Genomic DNA, 20,000 nt, shown 5'->3' with positions numbered 1-20,000 from the left:
TCAATCCTCGCGCTCTCCTTGTAGGCTCTCCTTGTGGCTTCCGTCCAGCCGCGTCCTAATGAAACAATAACAACTACGGCCTGTCGTCATTTGTTCTGATTACAGCTCAATCACAGTGTCAACACTGCGTTGCTTCCCTCTTGTTTTCTTCCACGTGCCCTGAGTATTCAAACATGTGATCATTGCCCAAATACCGTACTGATATGATTGTGATCCAGCCTGGACATACCTATTACCAAAGTTCCCTCTAAGGTGCGCGCCTGTGCAATTGCGCACTGCTCAAGCGTCCTCTGCGCACAGCAAATCTATGCCACGCACAAAATCAAATACAAAAATAAGCGCGTAACGATTTTCGACACACGGACACGACAAAGAAAACAGTTTTCGTCATCATTGTTCAAATATTAATATACGCTTTAAGGACATGAATTCCATCCATCACTTTACTGAGCAAAACTCTTTATTGTCACCAAAACATTAGTAAAAAAAATGATATCTAGCAAAAGTGGTCATTTTCTGCAGTACAAACCAGACCAAAAGCAACTTTGTTACATCAACAGCAGCCGCTCGCTCTTTCTCACTTGCGCCAACACATGCACATATGGCACTTAGCCAGTGATGCGTTTACAGCCACACAAAAAGTCGGACAACTCCAACACCACACATAAAGTGTCATTCCAGGTCGTTACACTATGATTTACCAATCAAATGTGTGCTTATTCTAGTGTCATTTATTAGGAATCTTCATTTATAAATATTAATCATGAAATGCTGTGACTATATTAAATAAATACTAATACAAATATATTAAGTTGCAGGAATGTACACATGATCCCCTGCCTACATCTCATTGTGCAACAGGTGAATGTTTTAATGGGAACTAAATGCAATGTCTGAAAGGGGTACAAGTTATTTCCAAAGCAGGACCTCCACCCAGACAAACAATACAAGTACACAGTTCATGAAAAACAATATTTGTTGTTATTGTCGTTGTAAGTGGGCCTAAACACTTATATTAGAAATGGAAATGACTGCTGTCATTTGATTATAATAATAAGAGAATGTTGTCTGTCTATCTGTGTTGGCCCTGCGATGAGGTGGGGACTTGTCCAGGGTTCCGCCCGAATGCAGCTGAGATAGGCTCCAGCACCCCCCCGCGACCCTGAAAGGGACAAGCGGTAGAAAATGGATTGATGGATGGAGATTGAACTTGTTTGGGCCAGGTGTGCTGCTGGTGTAGCCACAGTGTGCACGTCTGATGTTGCTCACATGGGCTCCACTGAATGCTCAGGGAGTTTTTGCGTTTGCTCACACACATGAAAAATTAGAGGGAACATTGCCTATTACTATTTTAATTGCACATTTGGGAACGCTTGGATGTTAACTAGTCCCTGGAATTTAATGTCCCGCCTCCTTTTTGGAGCGATAACAGCTTGCACTCTTTTAAACAGAAAAAACGTCTGTGTAACCTTCAAATCTGTTCAGAGATGCTAATTGACCCCACATCATTTGTTTTCACTTACCTGAACAATAACGTTTTGCATAGAAAGTATGGAAATTGATTGAAACTATTTAGGAATGTATAACTTTTATAACTGCACAAGCAATGTTTTAAGTGGCATTGAAACGTTGACTGCAAAGACAAAATATGTAATGTTCGAACTGAGAAACCTAATTTTTTTTGTAAATAATCAGTAACTTAAAATGTAATGGCCACCTGAGGGCACCACAGACTGTGGATGCTTTTAAAAAAGGCTTAAAAACCCTTTTTTTTTTTTTAGATATATGCATACTAGTTCTAGCTATTTGGCTGTTCTAGATTTTATTGGTATTAATTTTTTTATTATCTTTTTTTTTTTTTTTTTTTAATACACTGTAGCACTTTGAGGTTGTTTACTCAATGTAAAGTGCTTTTTTACAAATAAAATATATTATTATTATTATTTATATTAATTATTTCCCATTCTTGCTTGATGTACAGTTTAAGTTGTATTATACAATGCTGTATAATAGACTGTATGTATATTATTCACATGTAAATAATGCTGTATAATAGACTGTATTTACATTATTCACATGTGAATAATGCTGTATTATAGACAGTATTTATATTATTCACATGTGAATAATGCTGTATAATATACCGTATTTATATTATTCACATGTGAATAATGCTGTATAATAGACTATTTATATTATTCACATGTGAATAATGCTGTGTAATAGACTGTATTTATATTATTCTCATGTGAATAATGCTGTATAATAGACTGTATTTGTATTATTCACATGTAAATAATGCTGTATAATAGACTGTATTTATATTATTCACATGTGAATAATGCTGTATAATAGACCGTATTTAATTATTCACATGTGATAATGCTGTATAATAGACTATTTATATTATTCACATGTGAATAATGCTGTGTAATAGACTGTATTTATATTATTCACATGTGAATAATGCTGTATAATAGACTGTATTTATATTATTCACATGTGAATAATGCTGTATAATAGACTGTATTTATATTATTCACATGTGAATAATGCTGTATAATATACTGTATTTATAATATTCACATGTGTATAATTCTGTATAATAGACTGTATTTATATTATCACATGTGAATAATGCTGTGTAATAGACTGTATTTATATTATTCACATGTGTTATAATTCTGTGTAATATACTGTATTTATAATATTCACATGTGTATAATTCTGTATAATAGACTGTATTTTATATTATTCACATGTGAATAATGCTGTGTAATATACTGTATTTATAATATTCACATGTGTATAATTCTGTATAATAGACTGTATTTATATTATTCACATGTGAATAATGCTGTGTAATAGACTGTATTCATATTATTCACATGTGAATAATGCTGTATAATAGACTGTATTTATATTATTCCCATGTGAATAATGCTGTATTATGGACTGTATTTATATTATTCACATGTAAATAATGCTGTATAATAGACTGTATTTATATATTTACATGTGAATAATGCTGTATAATATACTGTATTTATAATATTCACATGTGTATAATTCTGTATAATAGACTGTATTTATATATTCACATGTGAATAATGCTGTGTAATAGACTGTATTTATATTATTCACATGTGAATAATGCTGTATAATAGATCGTATTTATATTATTCACATGTGAATAATGCTGTATAATAGGACTATTTATATTATTCACATGTGAATAATGCTGTATAATAGACTGTATTTATATTATTCACATGTAAAAAATACTAAGTGTTTATTGTTTATTGTGAGCGAACTGTGGTGCTGAATTCCCCCAGGGATCAATAAAGTACTTTCTATTCTATTCTATTCTATTCTATACCATACCGTACAACCCTAATCTGCATTCATTTAGCAGTATAAATAGACTGAACATGTTTATGGCAACTTTATTGATCGCCCAGGGATCAATAAAGTACTTTCTATTCTATTCTATTCTAATGTCTCGAGCCTTAAAATACTTTCTAGCGTTCTTGCTTTGTTGGTATGGAAAATTGCAACATTACGTAGAAACAAGAGTGCTTGAGCACTCGTCACGTCCGACAGAGGTATCGAACTATGGCACCGTTTGATATCATATAAATTGGTACCTGGTCCGTCGGTACTTGTAAAAGTAATACATTTGGTACCAATCCCTACATGTAATTGGGCAAAATGTCTCAGTTGGAAGAGGAGTTAAGTCCAACCACAAGCTGTTTTTATATTAAATAATAGGTATATCCCGGCTCAGCCCACTAACCTACTTCCTGCCTGGGCATCACAGTAAGTCTCCGCTCCGGGGCCTGAAGCCATGACACAACAAATCACTGGCAGGCTGCAGGCGTGCTCGTTCATTCTGTGCGGTGGGCGGGCAGGTGGCGCGGTCACAGCTCTTATTGCGGTGATGGTTTTACGTCAGGTGGAGTGAGCGCTTGAGCGGCTGACCGGCTGATGTATGGTCTCATTATATTGTTTGATGGCCGTGGTTGAGCGGCGTGATTATGCCGCTGATAAACCGCGGCGCGCGAGGGCTCCGATAGGCTCATTAAGACGGGCATCGATCAGACACATTGACTTCTTGTGCTCAGTGATGTGTGTTTTGTGCCTCGATATGAGCTTCCATTTGGGTGCGCGCCGGATAGTCGATACGACTTTGCCAATATTTGTAAGTCCAATTGTTCTATTTGCTGTCTGCTTTAATTTCTGTCTGGTGCGTCCCTCTGGCTCACTTACAGGTGAGAGGCCCCTGCTTCTTTAGATTTAGAGTCTGAGGCCCCATCAGCTTGGCGTCAGCTGTCATCCGATGCCAGGCTGTTCCGAGGGTGCTCGTCATAAACCTTGGCACAAAAGGGTTTTGTATGTGCACAGCTGGTGAGCGGCGGGTCTTTGTCCGCTGTGATAGCAGCTGACGCCGAACTGATTTGCTCAGCCCACCTTGGGCCATGTCCACGCCCCAGAATTATTTGTATTCGAAGGATGCAAAAATCATCGGTATCAGGACGGGGCAGGCGCAGATTTTGGATGTGTTTCCATTTATATTTGCCACAGTTCGATTCAGAGCTGCATTAAAAAAATAGCAGCATTCGTGTTACTGCGGGTCACACGCAGTGACGGGCAAGCTACTTGGAAAATGTAGGAAGTTATGCTACAAGCTACTCTCGATTAAATGTAGCTAAGCTACACTGCAAAAAGTCAGTGTTCAAAAACAAGAAAAAAATAAATAAAAATGAGGGGTGTTTTATTTGAACTAAGCAAAATTATCTGCCAATAGAACAAGAAAACTTGGCTTGTCAAGACTTTCCAAAACGAGTAAAATTAGCTATTTTAAATTAACCCAAAAATACCTTAAAATAAGTATATTCTCACTAATAACAAGTGCACTTTTCTTGGTAGAAAAAAAAAAAATTTGACCTTTTTGCTCAATATGTTGAAAAATATTCTTAAATTAAGTAAATGCTAGTGCCATTATCTTGACATAATGATATGCGCTCGGCATTACATTTCTTGAAACCAGCAAACTTATACTAAAAACTAATTTATTGTTCTTAATGGAAAGGCAACAAGGCAACCGCTTGTTACTCTCGGGGTCTCCTAGCCACTCAGGCAAATCATATTGTCTAAAAATGCATTTTTCCATGGATAACATGACATCATCGCACCAAGTGCGTGCTCTTTCAGTCAATTAGTACGCATATATACAGCCCGGCCCCCGGCCAAATTTTTTCCTATTGTAATTTTGAAGAATTTATCTGAATGTGCGTGAACTATTTCTGTTCAAAATTGTTTGAAATGTCAAATGTTAAATGTTTAAATATTAACGGTCAGTTTACTGTACTGTGCCAACTGTACTACTATATGAGTACGTATTTTCTATTGTTTCATTGAAAATAAAACAGCAAAATCCATTTGGCTGTCATCTGTTTTAATTATGAGACACAATTGTGTCAAAGTCATGATTTTTTTTTTTTCATGCTTGAAATAAGAAATTATTACTTTAAAAAAGTAGTTTCATATTTGTGAGTGTTGATGACACAGCTTTGCAACAGTTGATATTCTAGTTCCAAGCATGTTTTACTCAATATAGGTCATCAAATCTCAGCAACAAGCTGTAATATCTTACTGACATCATTTAGGACCAAAACCCTTAAAACAAGTAAAACACTCTAACATAAAATCTGCTTAGTGAGAAGAATTATGTTATCAGACATAAAATAAGCAAATATCACCCTTATTTGAGATATTTAATCTTACTTAGATTTCAGTTTTTGCAGTGTACAGAGAAGGCTATCCCCCGAGAATTGTAGCAAGCTACACGGCAAAAGTAGCTTGCTACATCAAAGCTACATTTAACCGCATTTCTATCTATGTACCCTAGGGTTGTACGGTATACCGGTATTAGTATAGTACCGCCATGCTAATGGATCATTTTCGGTACGATACCGTGTCTGAAACGTAGCAATCCCGTACCCCCCTTGTGGTCCCCTTTATTTAGAAAAGTACCGAAAAGTACTGAAATAATTTTAGTACCGGTACCAAAATATTGGTATCGTTACAACACAAAAATGTAGTAAGTTAAGCTACAAGCTGCTCTCGATTAAATGTAGCTAAGCTACAGAGAAGGCTATCCCCCGAGGATTGTAGCAAGCTACACGGCAAAAGTAGCATGCTACATCAAAGTGACATTTAACGGCATTTCTATCTATGGGCCACATGTTTAATATCAATGTTAATGTAACTGAGAGTGTACAAATGGACCCAACAAGGGTCCATTACTATTAACTATCTGTCATTTAGCTGGGGACACCCTACAACTACCTCTAGGGGTCCCCGCACCTCACTCTATGTATTTAGTTTGCCTTTTCTTTGGCCCACCACTATAATGTTAGTCATTTTCTCTGCCTACAGTAAAAAAACAACATCTATATATATCTTGGCAAAAAAAACAATGACTTGTGTGTTGTTTGGGAACAGTTGATAATGGTTATGTGCTGTAAAACTTTTTCATGAACTCAACTCACCTTAATGTGTCTTCCTAAATTTGTGTAGGACGTCTTGGATGAAGAGAGCGGTTATGATTTTGGTTTACAGAGCAAAGAACTAAAAACTAAGGTTTCAGGCTTTGTTTTCTCTAAACGCATACATGTGTCTAAATATGGCCATGGACACACATTATTGTGGGTTCCCTGCACATAATCTTCATCACTAAAGGAAAAATGTAATCTGCTGCAGAGAATGCCATTTTTAAGTATGTTTCTTTTTTTTTCTTGAGTCAGCTTGAAGCGTCCCTCTGTCTCCGACTCCCTTGTCGTCATGTGACATGAGTGCGTGTCTGTTATGATTTTGCGGTAACACTTGACTAGGGGGAACATATTCACCATTAATTAGTTGCTTATTAAAGTAACAAATACTTAATTTGGAGTTATTGAACATATAAGGGTTAGGCTTAGGGCAGGGGTCGGCAACCCGCGGCTCTAGATGCGGCTCTTTAGCGCCGCCCTAGTGGCTCTCTGGAGCTTTTTCATAAATGTATGAAAAATTGAAAAAGATGAGGGGAAAAAAGTATATTTTTTGTTTTAATATGGTTTCTGTAGGAGGACAAACATGACACAAACCTCCCTAATTGTTATAAAGCACACTGTTTGTATTAAACATGCTTCACTGATTCGAGTATTTGGCGAGCACCGTTTTGTCCTACTAATTTTGGCGGTCCTTGAACTCACCGTAGTTTTGTTTACATGTATTACTTTCTCCGACTCTCTAGGACGTGTTTTATGCCACTTTCTCTGTCTCATTTTGTCCACCAAACTTTTAACGTTGTGCGTGAATGCACAAAGGTGAGTTTTGTTGATGTTATTGACTTGTGTGGAGTGCTAATCAGACATATTTGGTCACTGCATGACTGCAAGCTAATCGATGCTAACATGCTATTTAGGCTAGCGATATGTACATATTGCATCATTATGCCTCATTTGTAGGTATATTTGAGCTCATTTAGTTTCCCTTAAGTCATCTTAATTCAATTTATATCTCATGACACACTATTTGTATGTAATATGGCTTTTAACTTTTTGCGGCTCCAGACAGATTTGTTTTTGTATTTTTGGTCCAATATGGCTCTTTCAACATTTTGGGTTGCCGACCCCTGGTCTAGTCTCTTACGTGAATGAGCTAAATAGTATTATTTGATATTTTACGATAATGTGTTAATAATTTCACACGTAAGTCGCTCCTGAGTATAAGTCGCACCCCCGGCCAAACTATGAAAAAAACTGCGACTTACACTACCGTTCAAAAGTTTGGGGTCACATTGAAATGTCCTTTTTTTGAAGGAAAAGCACTGTACTTTCCAATGAAGATAACTTTAAACTAGTCTTAACTTTAAAGAAATACACTCTATACATTGCTAATGTGGTAAATGACTATTCTAGCTGCAAATGTCTGGTTTTTGGTGCAATATCTACATAGGTGTATAGAGGTCCATTTCCAGCAACTATCACTCCAGTGTTCTAATGATACAATGTGTTTGCTCATTGGCTCAGAAGGCTAATTGATGATTAGAAAACCCTTGTGCAATCATGTTCACACATCTGAAAACAGTTTAGCTCGTTACAGAAGCTATAAAACTGACCTTCCTTTGAGCAGATTGAGTTTCTGGAGCATCACATTTGTGGGGTCAATTAAACGCTCAAAGTGGCCAGAAAAAGAGAACTTTCATCTGAAAGTCGACAGTCTATTCTTGTTCTTAGAAATGAAGGCTATTCCACAAAATTGTTTGGGTGACCCCAAACTTTTGAACGGTAGTGTATAGTCCGAAAAATACGGTAATATGTACATAATTTATCAATTTTTTAACGTATTTTTTTTATATACATGTTACAGGTTATATATCTTTTATTATTGAATGTATCAAATGTGATGAATATTTAATGGACCACAATGGAAACAAGCCTTTTGGCTTTTTGTGCCATCCATTTGCCTTTTTTTAAAGCATTACATGGATTAAATTCTTTAAGATGTCAATAAACTTCTCAATCAATCAATCAATGTTTCTGACAGCTGGTGGAGCCCTTGACCCCCAGTGGGACAGCCCCCAACCAGGCTCAGCTGCGCATCCTGAAGGAGACGGAGTTGAAGAGGGTCAAGATTCTAGGCTCGGGGGCTTTTGGGACCGTCTACAAGGTAAGTGAACCGGGAGCCCAAATTTAAACCCCGCTACCAGCTGATTTGTGTACTTGGCAGCGTTCAAATTGAAATGTTTATCGAAAGCCGGAGTCATACATTTATAGTAATTGCTTCATTTTCTAGGGCATCTGGGTCCCAGAAGGTGAGACGGTGAAGATCCCGGTGGCTATTAAAATCCTGAACGAGACCACGGGTCCCAAAGCCAACGTGGAGTTCATGGACGTGCGTATTCCTGTCGCCTGCCACTTTGTTGGATTGCACACATGGCCGTCATTTTTTTTTTTTTTTTATGAAAGTAGCATCTTAGGGATAAAAAAAAAAAGAACTGCCAAGACTGCATGAGGCCTATTAAAAACACCACTTGTTTATGATATGTGGCTTCTCCGGAGTTCAGCCAGACTCGGGAAGTTTTTAGCTTTTATCACCTCTTACCACCACTCTTTTCCCTCTCTTTTACCAATTTTTCTCTTCACACCCTCTTGATTTCACTGCTCCCATTTCGGTAGTCCCTTCACCTCCTGCCTCTCCTCTCCTTTATCCTCCCTCTCTCCTTTTCTCCTTGTTTCTCCCAGCGGGATTCTCCGTCCATCCAGAGCCAATATTCTCGCTCTGTCGGCTTGTTAAACAGCAATCTAAAGGCAGGCTCACGCCTCGCCACTGGGAAGCCAGCCACTGGTGCGCCAGCTCCGAGCGCACACGCTCACCCATGCACACACACACATACACACACACATACAAACTCGACAACAACAAAACGTTCCCCAGGCGGCGGCGGCGTGATTCGCTTGCGTCGGCAGATATGCGAACGTGAGTGACCAGGTTGATTATTAGATACGGGAAATGCAAAAGTGTAATAGTGCACTTATTCAACGTCTTTGGATGCCGGCATACGTGGGGAAGGAGAAAAGTGAGTTAAAGTGGAAAGAGGGTCAGCTGGCAGTAATGGAGGTCAATGTTCAGGAAGAGGGGAGAGAAAGCAAAACACACCGCAGCACTCGCACGGCACCCGTTCATACACACACACACACACACGCTGGTAGAAAGTACGAGTTCAGCGCCGCATATTGCATAAGAAGCGCGCTCGACTAGACCAGAGGTGTCCAAACATTTTCCAGCGAGGGCCACGTAGCGAAAAATTGAAGGATGCGAGGGCCACTTTTATACATTTTGTATACGAAAAATACTCAATGTAGATGAAAATCTACATCTTAGCTTTGTGTTATGGACAACAAAGCAATAAAATCATTCATGATTATTTTAATAATGATTTTACACTGCAAAAACTGAAATCTAAGTAAAATTAAATATCTCAAATAAGAGTGATATTTGCTCCTTTTCTGTCTGATAAAATAATTATTTTCACTAAGCAGATTTTATGTTAGAGTGTTTTACTTGTTTTAAGGGTTTTGGTCCTAAATGATCTCAGTAAGATATTACAGCTTGTTGCTGAGATTTGATGACCTATATTGAGTAAAACATGCTTGAAACTAGAATATCAACTGTTGCAAAGCTGTGTCATCAACACTCACAAGTATAAAACTACTTTTTTAAAGTAATCATTTCTTACTTCCAGCATGAAAAAAAAACTCATGATGCCGAGTGCATATCATTATGTCAAGATAATGGCACTAGCATTTACTTAATTTAAGAATATTTTTCAACATGTTGAGCAAAAAGGTGTCATTTTTCTTCTACCAAGAAAAGTGCACTCGTTATTAGTGAGAATATACTTACCGTATTTTTCGGAGTATAAGTCGCACCGGCCGAAAATGCATAATAAAGAAGGAAAAAAACATATAAGTCGCATTTTTGGGGGACATTTATTTGATAAAACCAAACACCAAGAATAGACATTTGAAAGGCAATTTAAAATAAATAAAGAATAGTGAACAACAGGCTGAATAAGTGTACGTTATATGAGGCATAAATAACCAACTGAGAACGTGCCTGGTATGTTAACGTAACATATTATGGTAAGAGTCATTCAAATAACTATAACATATAGAACATGCTATATGTTTACCAAACAATCTGTCACTCCTAATCGCTAAATCCCATGAAATCTTATACGTCTAGTCTCTTACGTGAATGAGATTAATAATATTATTTGATATTTTACGGTAATGTGTTAATTTCACACATAAGTCGCTCCTGAGTATAAGTCGCACCCCCGGCCAAACTATGAAAAAAACTGTGACTTATAGTCCGAAAAATACGGTACTAATATTGCTATAATACTGTCAACTAAAACGCTTTTGAGGGATTTAGTACACTCAGATTTGTACACTTTTGTCAGGTTCAAACACTGATGACATCTATTACACTGCAAAAAGTCAGTGTTCAAAAACAGGGAAAAAAATACAAAAATTAGGGGTATTTTACTTGAGCTAAGCAAAATTAACTAAAGAAAATTTGGCTTGTCAAGACTTACCAAAACAAGTAAAATTAGCTAACTACAATGAACCCAAAAATACCTTAAAATAAGTAAATTCTCACTAATAACAAGTGCACTTTTCTTGGTAGAAAAAAAAAAGAGAAGTTTTTGCTCAATATGATGAAAAATATTCTTAAATTAAGTAAATGCTAGCTAGTGCCATTATCTTGACATAGTGATATGCGCTCGGCATTACATTTACTTATACTAAAAACTAGTTTATTTTTCTTAATGGAAAGGCAACAAGGCAACCGCTTGTTACTCTCGGGGTCTACTAGCTGCTCAGGCAAATCATATGGTCTAAAAATGCATTTTTCCATGGATAACATGACATCATCGCGGCAAGTGCGTGCTCTTTCAGTCAATTAGTGTGCATATATACAGCCAAAACATTTTTAATTGTAATTTTGAAGAATTCATCTGAATGTGCATGAACTATTTCTGTTCAAAATTGTTAGAAAAGTCACATGTTAAATGTTTCAATATTAACTGTCAGTTTACTGTACTGTGCCGACTGTACTACTATATGAGTACGTATTTTCTATTGTTTCATTGAAAATAAAACAGCAAAGTCCATTTGGCTGTCATCTGTTTTAATTATGAGACAAAATTGTGTCAAAGTCATGATTTACTGCAAGCGTTTAAATAAATAAAAAACTTGTTTTTAACATGTTAATGACTTAGACCCTGTATGGTCCCCGGGAGCCCTAAGGTAAAAAACAAACAAAATCCATATATTTTGTTATGGTTTGAAAATGAAAAATATAAAAATGGCTCTCGCATGCTTTAATTTTTCCGTGTGCGGCCCTCAGTTGAAAAAGTTTGGACACCCCTGGTCTATAGAATGTGTCGCGGGCCAATAAAAATCGAGCTGCGGGCCGCACTTTGGACACCCCTGGACTAGACTTAGACTTAGACATAGACTTCCTTTTTATTGTCATTCAAATTTGAACTTTACAGTACAGATAAGAACGAAATGTCGTTGCGTTAGCTCATGGTGGTGCAGGATAGAAGAGCAATAAGGTGCAGATATACACTACCGTTCAAAAGTTTGGGGTCACATTGAAATGTCCTTATTTTTGAAGGAAAAGCACTGTACTTTTCAATGAAGATAACTTTAAACTAGTCTTAACTTTAAAGAAATACACTCTATACATTGCTAATGTGGTAAATGACTATTCTAGCTGCAAATGTCTGGGTTTTGGTGCAATATCTACATAGGTGTATAGAGGCTCATTTCCAGCAACTATCACTCCAGTGTTCTAATGGTACAATGTGTTTGCTCATTGGCTCAGAAGGCTAATTGATGATTAGAAAACCCTTGTGCAATCATGTTCACACATCTGAAATCAGTTTAGCTCGTTACAGAAGCTACAAAACTGACCTTCCTTTGAGCAGATTGAGTTTCTGGAGCATCACATTTGTGGGGTCAATTAAACGCTCAAAATGACCAGAAAAAGAGAACTTTCATCTGAAACTCGACAGTCTATTCTTGTTCTTAGAAATGAAGGCTATTCCACAAAATTGTTTGGGTGACCCCAAACTTTTCAACGGTAGTGTAAATAAATAGATTACTGTACAGATAAATATATTGCACTTTTGCATATGCATCCATGTTTATGGATGTATGTTATATTGTCTTTATATTCCAGCCAGTTAATCCGTTTTTGGGGGGGAATTGAGGGTATTATTATGATGCGTTCAAGAGTCTTACGGCCTGAGGGAAGAAGCTGTTACAGAACCTGGAGGTTCTGCTACGGAGGCTGCGGAACCTCTTTCTAGAGTCCAGCAATGAAAACAGTCCTTGGTGGGGGTGGGAGGAGTCTCTGCGGATTTTCTGAGCCCTGGTCAGGCAGCGGCTTTTTGCGATCTCCTGGATATGAGGAAGAGGAGTCCTGATGATCTTTTCCGCCGTCCTCACCACTCTCTGGAGAGACTTCCAGTCTGAGGCACTGCAGGCTCCAGTCCAGACTACTTGGCGTAGCAAAATGCGTGGGTGGGAGTCGGTGGTTTTAATATAGTGGCACCACTTATAAATCAAAGTGTCTCCCTGGCTTGTAGCGCCCCTGCTGTTTATAATTAATCTTCCGCTCGAGTTTCCATATTTACGACACCTCTCCTGCGTACGCTGAGGTGAAAGGTGCACGGAGCTCATTCAGATGTGCACGGCCTACATTCAATTGTGCTGCCACAACATTTAGGGAACCTCTGTGTGAAATATAGATGAAAAAAAGGGCCATATCTGCGGCAGCTTTTGAAGAGGCTCTCTGCAGTGTTTTCTCAACTGTGAGAAATACTCCACGGACATATCCTGCATGCAAATATAGCCAGCAACCCGCTAAGTCTTAAGTTATGCATCCAACTCCACCTCCAGTTGGAAGACAGTGCACGAGAAAACCATGTTTAATTGATAAGCATGCAGGATCTGAGCCTCAACAAGGGAAAAATAGACTGATACTTGTTGATAAATACGCCGTTACACCAACAAATGGGTTGAATCGGAGCATCTCTTTATGTTCCGTTCGGCGCTCCAGTCCTCTTAGTCCCTTTTTGTGTTTCACCCAGGAGGCTCTGATCATGGCCAGCATGGAGCACCCTCACCTAGTGCGCCTGCTGGGCGTCTGCCTGAGCCCTACCATCCAGCTGGTCACGCAGCTTATGCCACACGGCTGCCTCCTCGACTACGTGCACGAGCATAAGGACAACATCGGGTCGCAGCTGCTGCTCAACTGGTGCGTCCAAATCGCAAAGGTGGGTGGCAATCGAGATGAAACGCTCTTTCTGTGGTATTTGGTTTGTGTGCGTTGGCCGGAATAGTTGGTCCGCGCCACTTTTTGGCACCCTCACACGTCAGTACCAAAACACATCATGTGGTACAGTCGTGGTCAAAAGTTTACATACACTTGCAAAGAACATAATGTTATGGCTGTCCTGAGTTTCCAATAATTTCTACAGCTCTTATTTTTTTGTGATAGAGTAATTGGAGCACATACTTGTTGGTCACAAACAAAAATTGAGCTGTTTGGCCACATTACCCAGCAATATGTTTGGAGGAGAAAAGGTAAGGCCTTTAATCCCAGGAACACCATACCTACCGTCAAGCATGGTGGTGGTAGTATTATGCTCTGGGCCTGTTTTGCTGCCAATGGAACTGGTGCTTTACAGAGAGTAAATGGGACAATGAAAAAGGAGGATTACCTCCAAATTATTCCGGACAACCAATTCCAACCCTTGATGCTGAGTGCCAAGCAGGGAGGTAATGGGTCCCATTTTTATAGTCCTTGGTATGACTCTCATGTTTGCTGTGGTCTGGAACAACATGGCACACAAACAACTATCTTGATTGCAGCCAATATTACATACAGATAATGTGTCATGAGACATGCAAAACTAAATTATATACAAAGAGGATAAAACTAAAGGATATTAAATTAGCTCGATTATACCTACAAATGAGGCATAATGATGCAATATGTACATACAGCTAGCCTAAATAGCATGTTAGCATTGAGTTAACTTGCAGTCATGCCCTGACCAAATATGCCTGATTAGCAGTCCAACAAGTCGATAACATCAACAAAGCGCACCTTTTTGCATTCACGCACAGCATAAAACGTTTGGTGGACAAAATGAGACAAAGAAGGAGTGGAAGATTTTACATGTAAAAAAAACTGTTGCGTTTGCTTGTATTTTTCCCCCCATCCTTTTCCATTCTCAATCCTTTTTTAAAAATACTCCAGGGAGCCAAGAGGGCGGTGCTAAAGAGTTGCTCACCCCCGGTTTAAGTGAACATTTTACATTGTATTTATTAGGGTTGCACATCTCTCTCTGATAAACGATTCGATGTGCATCTAGATACACAGGTTACGATTCGATTCAAAAACGATATCCTTTTATTACAGACTGATTGGATTCGATTCCGAACGATACGATTCGATTTGACGGTTAATATTCAAGACTCCAAATCCCCAAGCATTGTGGCTTTATGGCACTGGCAAAAAAACAGAACAACAACATCAGATGTCAATGTATATATTTTTAGACATGGACCAAAAAAAGTCTGGCTGAATTGTAGGATGGGAACTCCAGAGGTAAAAGTAGCACAGAATAGTAACAAAGGGCAATATTTCAGCCTGAGCATAGTTTTGAACACTAGAGGTAGGTAACAAAGATTCAATATTTCAACCTGAGCATATAGTGTTTTGAACACTAGAGCTAGGTAACGCTGGCATGCATGTGTGTTGGTCATATGATTTCGAGACGGTATCTTATACCTGGGCTCTAACGTATGAATCAAATCCTGAAATCCTTCCCACTCAACAATGTTGTAAGGACATAATCCCTTGGCAATAAAACGCGTAATTGACGCTGTGATTTCCTTAGCGCGTGCTGAATTGTGACCAAGTTGCCCGAATAAGTTAGGAATGGTGCTCCCTGGCTGTGTGCTACTGCTTGCTGCACACTCCTGCTTGTTGGCACGGGGTTTTAACTCACCGTACTCTTGGCCGTGTTTCCTCTTTGCATGCTGGTCGAGATTTGTAGTGCTGCCAGTGTACGTCAACGATGCTCGACACAATTTACAAATAGCATGGCTTCTGTCGAGCTTCCCTTCCTTCTTATAAAACCCAAAAACTTTCCACACTTTGGATTTCTGTCTCCCCGATGCGTTGAAAATCGTTCTCATTCCATTATCACCTTCGGTCAGACTGACGCTTTTGTTCTCCTCCACATTCATTTTCCGTGTTGTCTCTTGTTTATCACTCGTGCTAATACCAGCTAGGCGGCTACCGCGTTTGGCGAGTAGCTTCAGCTCTCGCGTTGTTTTAGAGACGCTGACGCATATTGTAATCTAGCCAACCCATGCAAAGTTTCGCGATAACCGATCCATGACTCTATAACCGATTCAGCTAGGAATTCATGGATTATTCGCATTGATTGAGGAGTCTGCTACCGATGCAATCTAATCGCTCACTTGTTGAATCGAATACTCTGTCGCATCGGTTTATCGTTCACAACCCTAGTATTTATTAGTTATGCAACCAAAACAATGTAGAAGACAATATATATTTATTGGGGATACAAATGTCACCAATTCGGTGGAATGGCTCAGACCTACAGTTGTGCCTGAGAGAGAATCATCACTTTCATGCAACTACAGTAATGGAATTAGAATATGTTTTTATTGTAATAAACAGCAACATCCATCCATCCATTTTCTACCGCTTCTCCCATTTGGGGTCGCGGGGGGTGCTGGAGCCTATCTCAGCCTCATTCGGGCGGAAGGCGGGGTACACCCTGGACAAGTCGCCACCTCATCACTAGGCCAACACAGATAGACAGACAACATTCACACACTAGGGCCAATTTAGTGTTGCCAATCAACGTATCCAAGAATAAATAACACAAAATGCTGGAGTGTCCTCCATTTGTGTCCTTCACTAAGTCCCCCGTCTTTGTTGAATGTGTCTGTGGGTTGCACTTTTCTCATGTCCGGCTATTTGTATGATGCTGCACAGCTGTCACTATCTTGACAACACCCCACGCTGCTCAGTCTTTATGGTTCCAAAACCATAACGTGGCTAGTGGAACTGAACTGTTCCACTTGGTGGAATCAATTCTCAATGTTGTACCACTATACCAAGACTATAATACGGTTGCAGGATACTGGATCAATTCAAAGACATTCCTTCCTAGTGCTCGGATTGATTTCGCCATCATTGTTGGGTTTGACATGTCGGTTCTGTCGACTTGGGGGTGAGGCGATGGATTTGATGAGGTCCGCGTGGAAGGGCTTAACCCTTCATTCCCTCATGACAAATGAATCTAAGTGCCTGAATAGCAAGTTACTTAAGCGGGTACTTAGTGCCGTAATTGGATTCGATTGTGGCAACTGTGATGGGGGGGATAGTAAGATGCTGAAAGCTTACCGCTTGATCGCAACTAATTTTTTGCACTTGTTGGTCAAGCCACCCTGCACTGGCTGACTGACTGGACAAAAAGGGACTTTTTAATTAAGCAAATGAGCTAATTAGCAGCTAATCTGACATCGAGTCAATATAGCTGCACTGCAAAAACTGAAATCTAAGTAAGATTAAATATTTCAAATAAGGGTGTATATTTGCTTATTTTCTGTCTGATAAGATCATTCTTCTCACTAAGCAGATTTTATGTTAGTGTTTTACTTGTTTTAAGGGTTTTGGTCCTAAATTGTATGACCTATATTGAGTAAAACATGCTTGAAACTAGAATATTAACCGTTGCAAAGCTGTGTCATCAACACTCACAAGTATAAAACTACTTTTTTAAAGTAATAATTTCTTATTTCAAGCATGAAAAAAAAAAAAAATCATGACTTTGACACAATTTTGTCTCATAATTAAAACAGATGACAGCCAAATGGACTTTGCTGTTTTATTTTCAATGAAACAATAGAAAATACGTACTCATATAGTAGTACAGTTGGCACAGAACAGTAAACTGACAGTTAATATTTAAACATTTAACATGTGACTTTTTTAACAATTTTGAACAGAAATAGTTAATGCACATTTAGATGAATTCTTCAAAATTACAATTCAAAATGTTTTGGCCAGGGCCGGGCTGTATATATGCGCACTAATTGACTAAAAGAGCACGCACTTGGCGTGATGATGTCATGTTATCGATGGAAAAATGCATTTTTAGACCATATGATTTGCCTGAGCGGCTAGGAGACCCCGAGAGTAACAAGCGGTTGCCTTGTTGCCTTTCCATTAAGAACAATAAATTAGTTTTTAGTATAAGTTTGCTGGTTTCAAGAAATGTAATGCCGAGCGCATATCATTATGTCAAGATAATGGCACTAGCATTTACTTCATTTAAGAATATTGTTCAACATATTGAGCAAAAAGGTCTCTTTTTTTCCTACCAAGAAAAGTGCACTTGTTATAAGTGAGAATATACTTATTTTAAGGTATTTTGGGGTTCATTGAGGTTAGCTCATTTTACTTGTTTTGGAAAGTCTTGACAAGCCAAATTTTCAGATAATTTTGCTTTGTTCAAATAAAATACCCCTCATTTTTGTATCATTTTTTCTTGTTTTTGAACACTGACTTTTTGCAGTGTGCTGGGCTATTTCTGTGGGCTATTCAACTAAAATTCCAGAAAAACTAAGGACAGGGAGGCCATACTTCTCTCTTCGCTATTACTCTCATTTTGTGAACCAGCATCCTCTGCAGTGGGTGTTTGTTTTTGTGTCCATCAGTTACACATTTCTGAAGAAAATAGCCCTATTTTGCAAAATACAAGTGGGCGCTGGCCTTTAGGAGGTTAAAATATCCATGAAAAGATCTTCCAATGTGTTTACACTGGTCCAAGTTCCTCTATACAACAGGGGGCACTCTAGTATAATTAGGAAGATGCTGCAAAAATGTGTGCCTCCCAAGTTTTGAACTGAACTTGGGGGGGGGGGCAGTGTGGTGTTATTGTTATTTAGCCCCCGAGCAACCAGTGGAATAGCCCTGGTATATATTTTCACATGAACTTTTTGACTGATATTTTAGTGGATAATATGCGTGTGATAATTCAGCAGCACGTGTCCTGACAAAGACGAGAAGGCGGGCTCACATTACACCAGTTTTAAAATCTCTGCATTGGCTCCCCGTGTGTTTCAGGATCAATGTTAAGGTTCTTCTTATGGTTTATAAATGTTTTTATGGTATTGGGCCTTCTTATCTTTCAGATTTGCTTTTACCCTATGAAACTTCCCGGGCCCTGAGATCCTCCGGCACTCATCTCCTAATTATTCCAAAAGTCGGGACACAAAGTCACGGGATGGCATCTTTCCACCATTGTGGCCCCCGTCTATGGAACAGCTTGTCGGAGGACCTCAGGGCTGCAGAGAACGATCACGTTTTTCAGAGCAGGCTTAAGACCCACCTTTTGACTAGGCCACCTACTCAGTGGCCTAGTGATTAGAGTATCCGCCCTGAGATCGGTAGGTTGTGAGTTCAAACCCCGGCCGAGTCATACCAAAGACTATAAAAATGGGACCCATTACCTCCCTGTTTGGCACTCAGCATCAAGGGTTGGAATTGGGGGTTAAATCACCGCTGTTTCCCACTGCTCCCCTCACCTCCCAGGGGGTGAACAAGGGGATGGGTCAAATGCAGAGGACAAATTTCACCACACCTAGTGTGTGTGACAATCATTGGTACTTTAACTTTAACTTTTTGATTTGGCTTTTACCTGATATTAATTATTTTATTGAAGTCATCTGTATTTTACTTTTTATCCTATTAGTTATGCAATATTTTATTTAGTTATATTTATGTATTATTTATTTACTGTATATATATATATATAAATATATATATATATATATATATATATATATATATATATATATATATATATATATATATATATATATATATATATATATATATATATATATATATATATATATATATATATATATATATATATATGTATGTATATATATATATATATATATATATATATATATATATGTCTTAATTAGATTATCCAAAAAAATAGTGCTCGATACCGTGGTAGAGCGTAATATGTATGTGTGGGAAAAATCACAAGACTATTTCATCTCTACAGGCCTGTTTCATGAGGGGTTTCCCTCAATCATCAGGAGATTTTTCTCCTGATGATTGAGGGAAACCCCTCATGAAACAGGCCTGTAGAGATGAAATAGTCTTGTGATTTTTCCCACACACATATATATATATATATATATATATATATATATATATATATATATATATATATATATATATATATATATATATATATATATATATATATATATATATATATATATATATATATATATATATAT

The 20,000-nt window shown here is 38.2% G+C and overlaps 1 protein-coding gene across 1 annotated transcript in view; it reads left to right on the top strand.

Moving 5' to 3' along the window:
* The window catches only part of LOC133649858 (receptor tyrosine-protein kinase erbB-4-like), a 190,494-nt gene that overhangs the window by 162,509 nt on the left and 7,985 nt on the right, over nucleotides 1-20,000 (top strand). The window contains exons 16-18 of the mRNA XM_062046574.1: nucleotides 8,593-8,715; nucleotides 8,842-8,940; nucleotides 13,718-13,903. Coding sequence (XP_061902558.1) covers nucleotides 8,593-8,715; nucleotides 8,842-8,940; nucleotides 13,718-13,903 — 408 coding nt within the window. The remainder of the gene's footprint in view (nucleotides 1-8,592; nucleotides 8,716-8,841; nucleotides 8,941-13,717; nucleotides 13,904-20,000) is intronic.

Source organism: Entelurus aequoreus, linkage group LG01, assembly GCF_033978785.1.
Source record: "Entelurus aequoreus isolate RoL-2023_Sb linkage group LG01, RoL_Eaeq_v1.1, whole genome shotgun sequence".
In the NCBI taxonomy this organism is placed as follows: Eukaryota; Metazoa; Chordata; class Actinopteri; order Syngnathiformes; family Syngnathidae; genus Entelurus; species Entelurus aequoreus.
The sequence above is the reverse complement of the archived record's forward strand: the minus strand, read 5'-3'. Positions and strand labels throughout refer to the sequence as shown.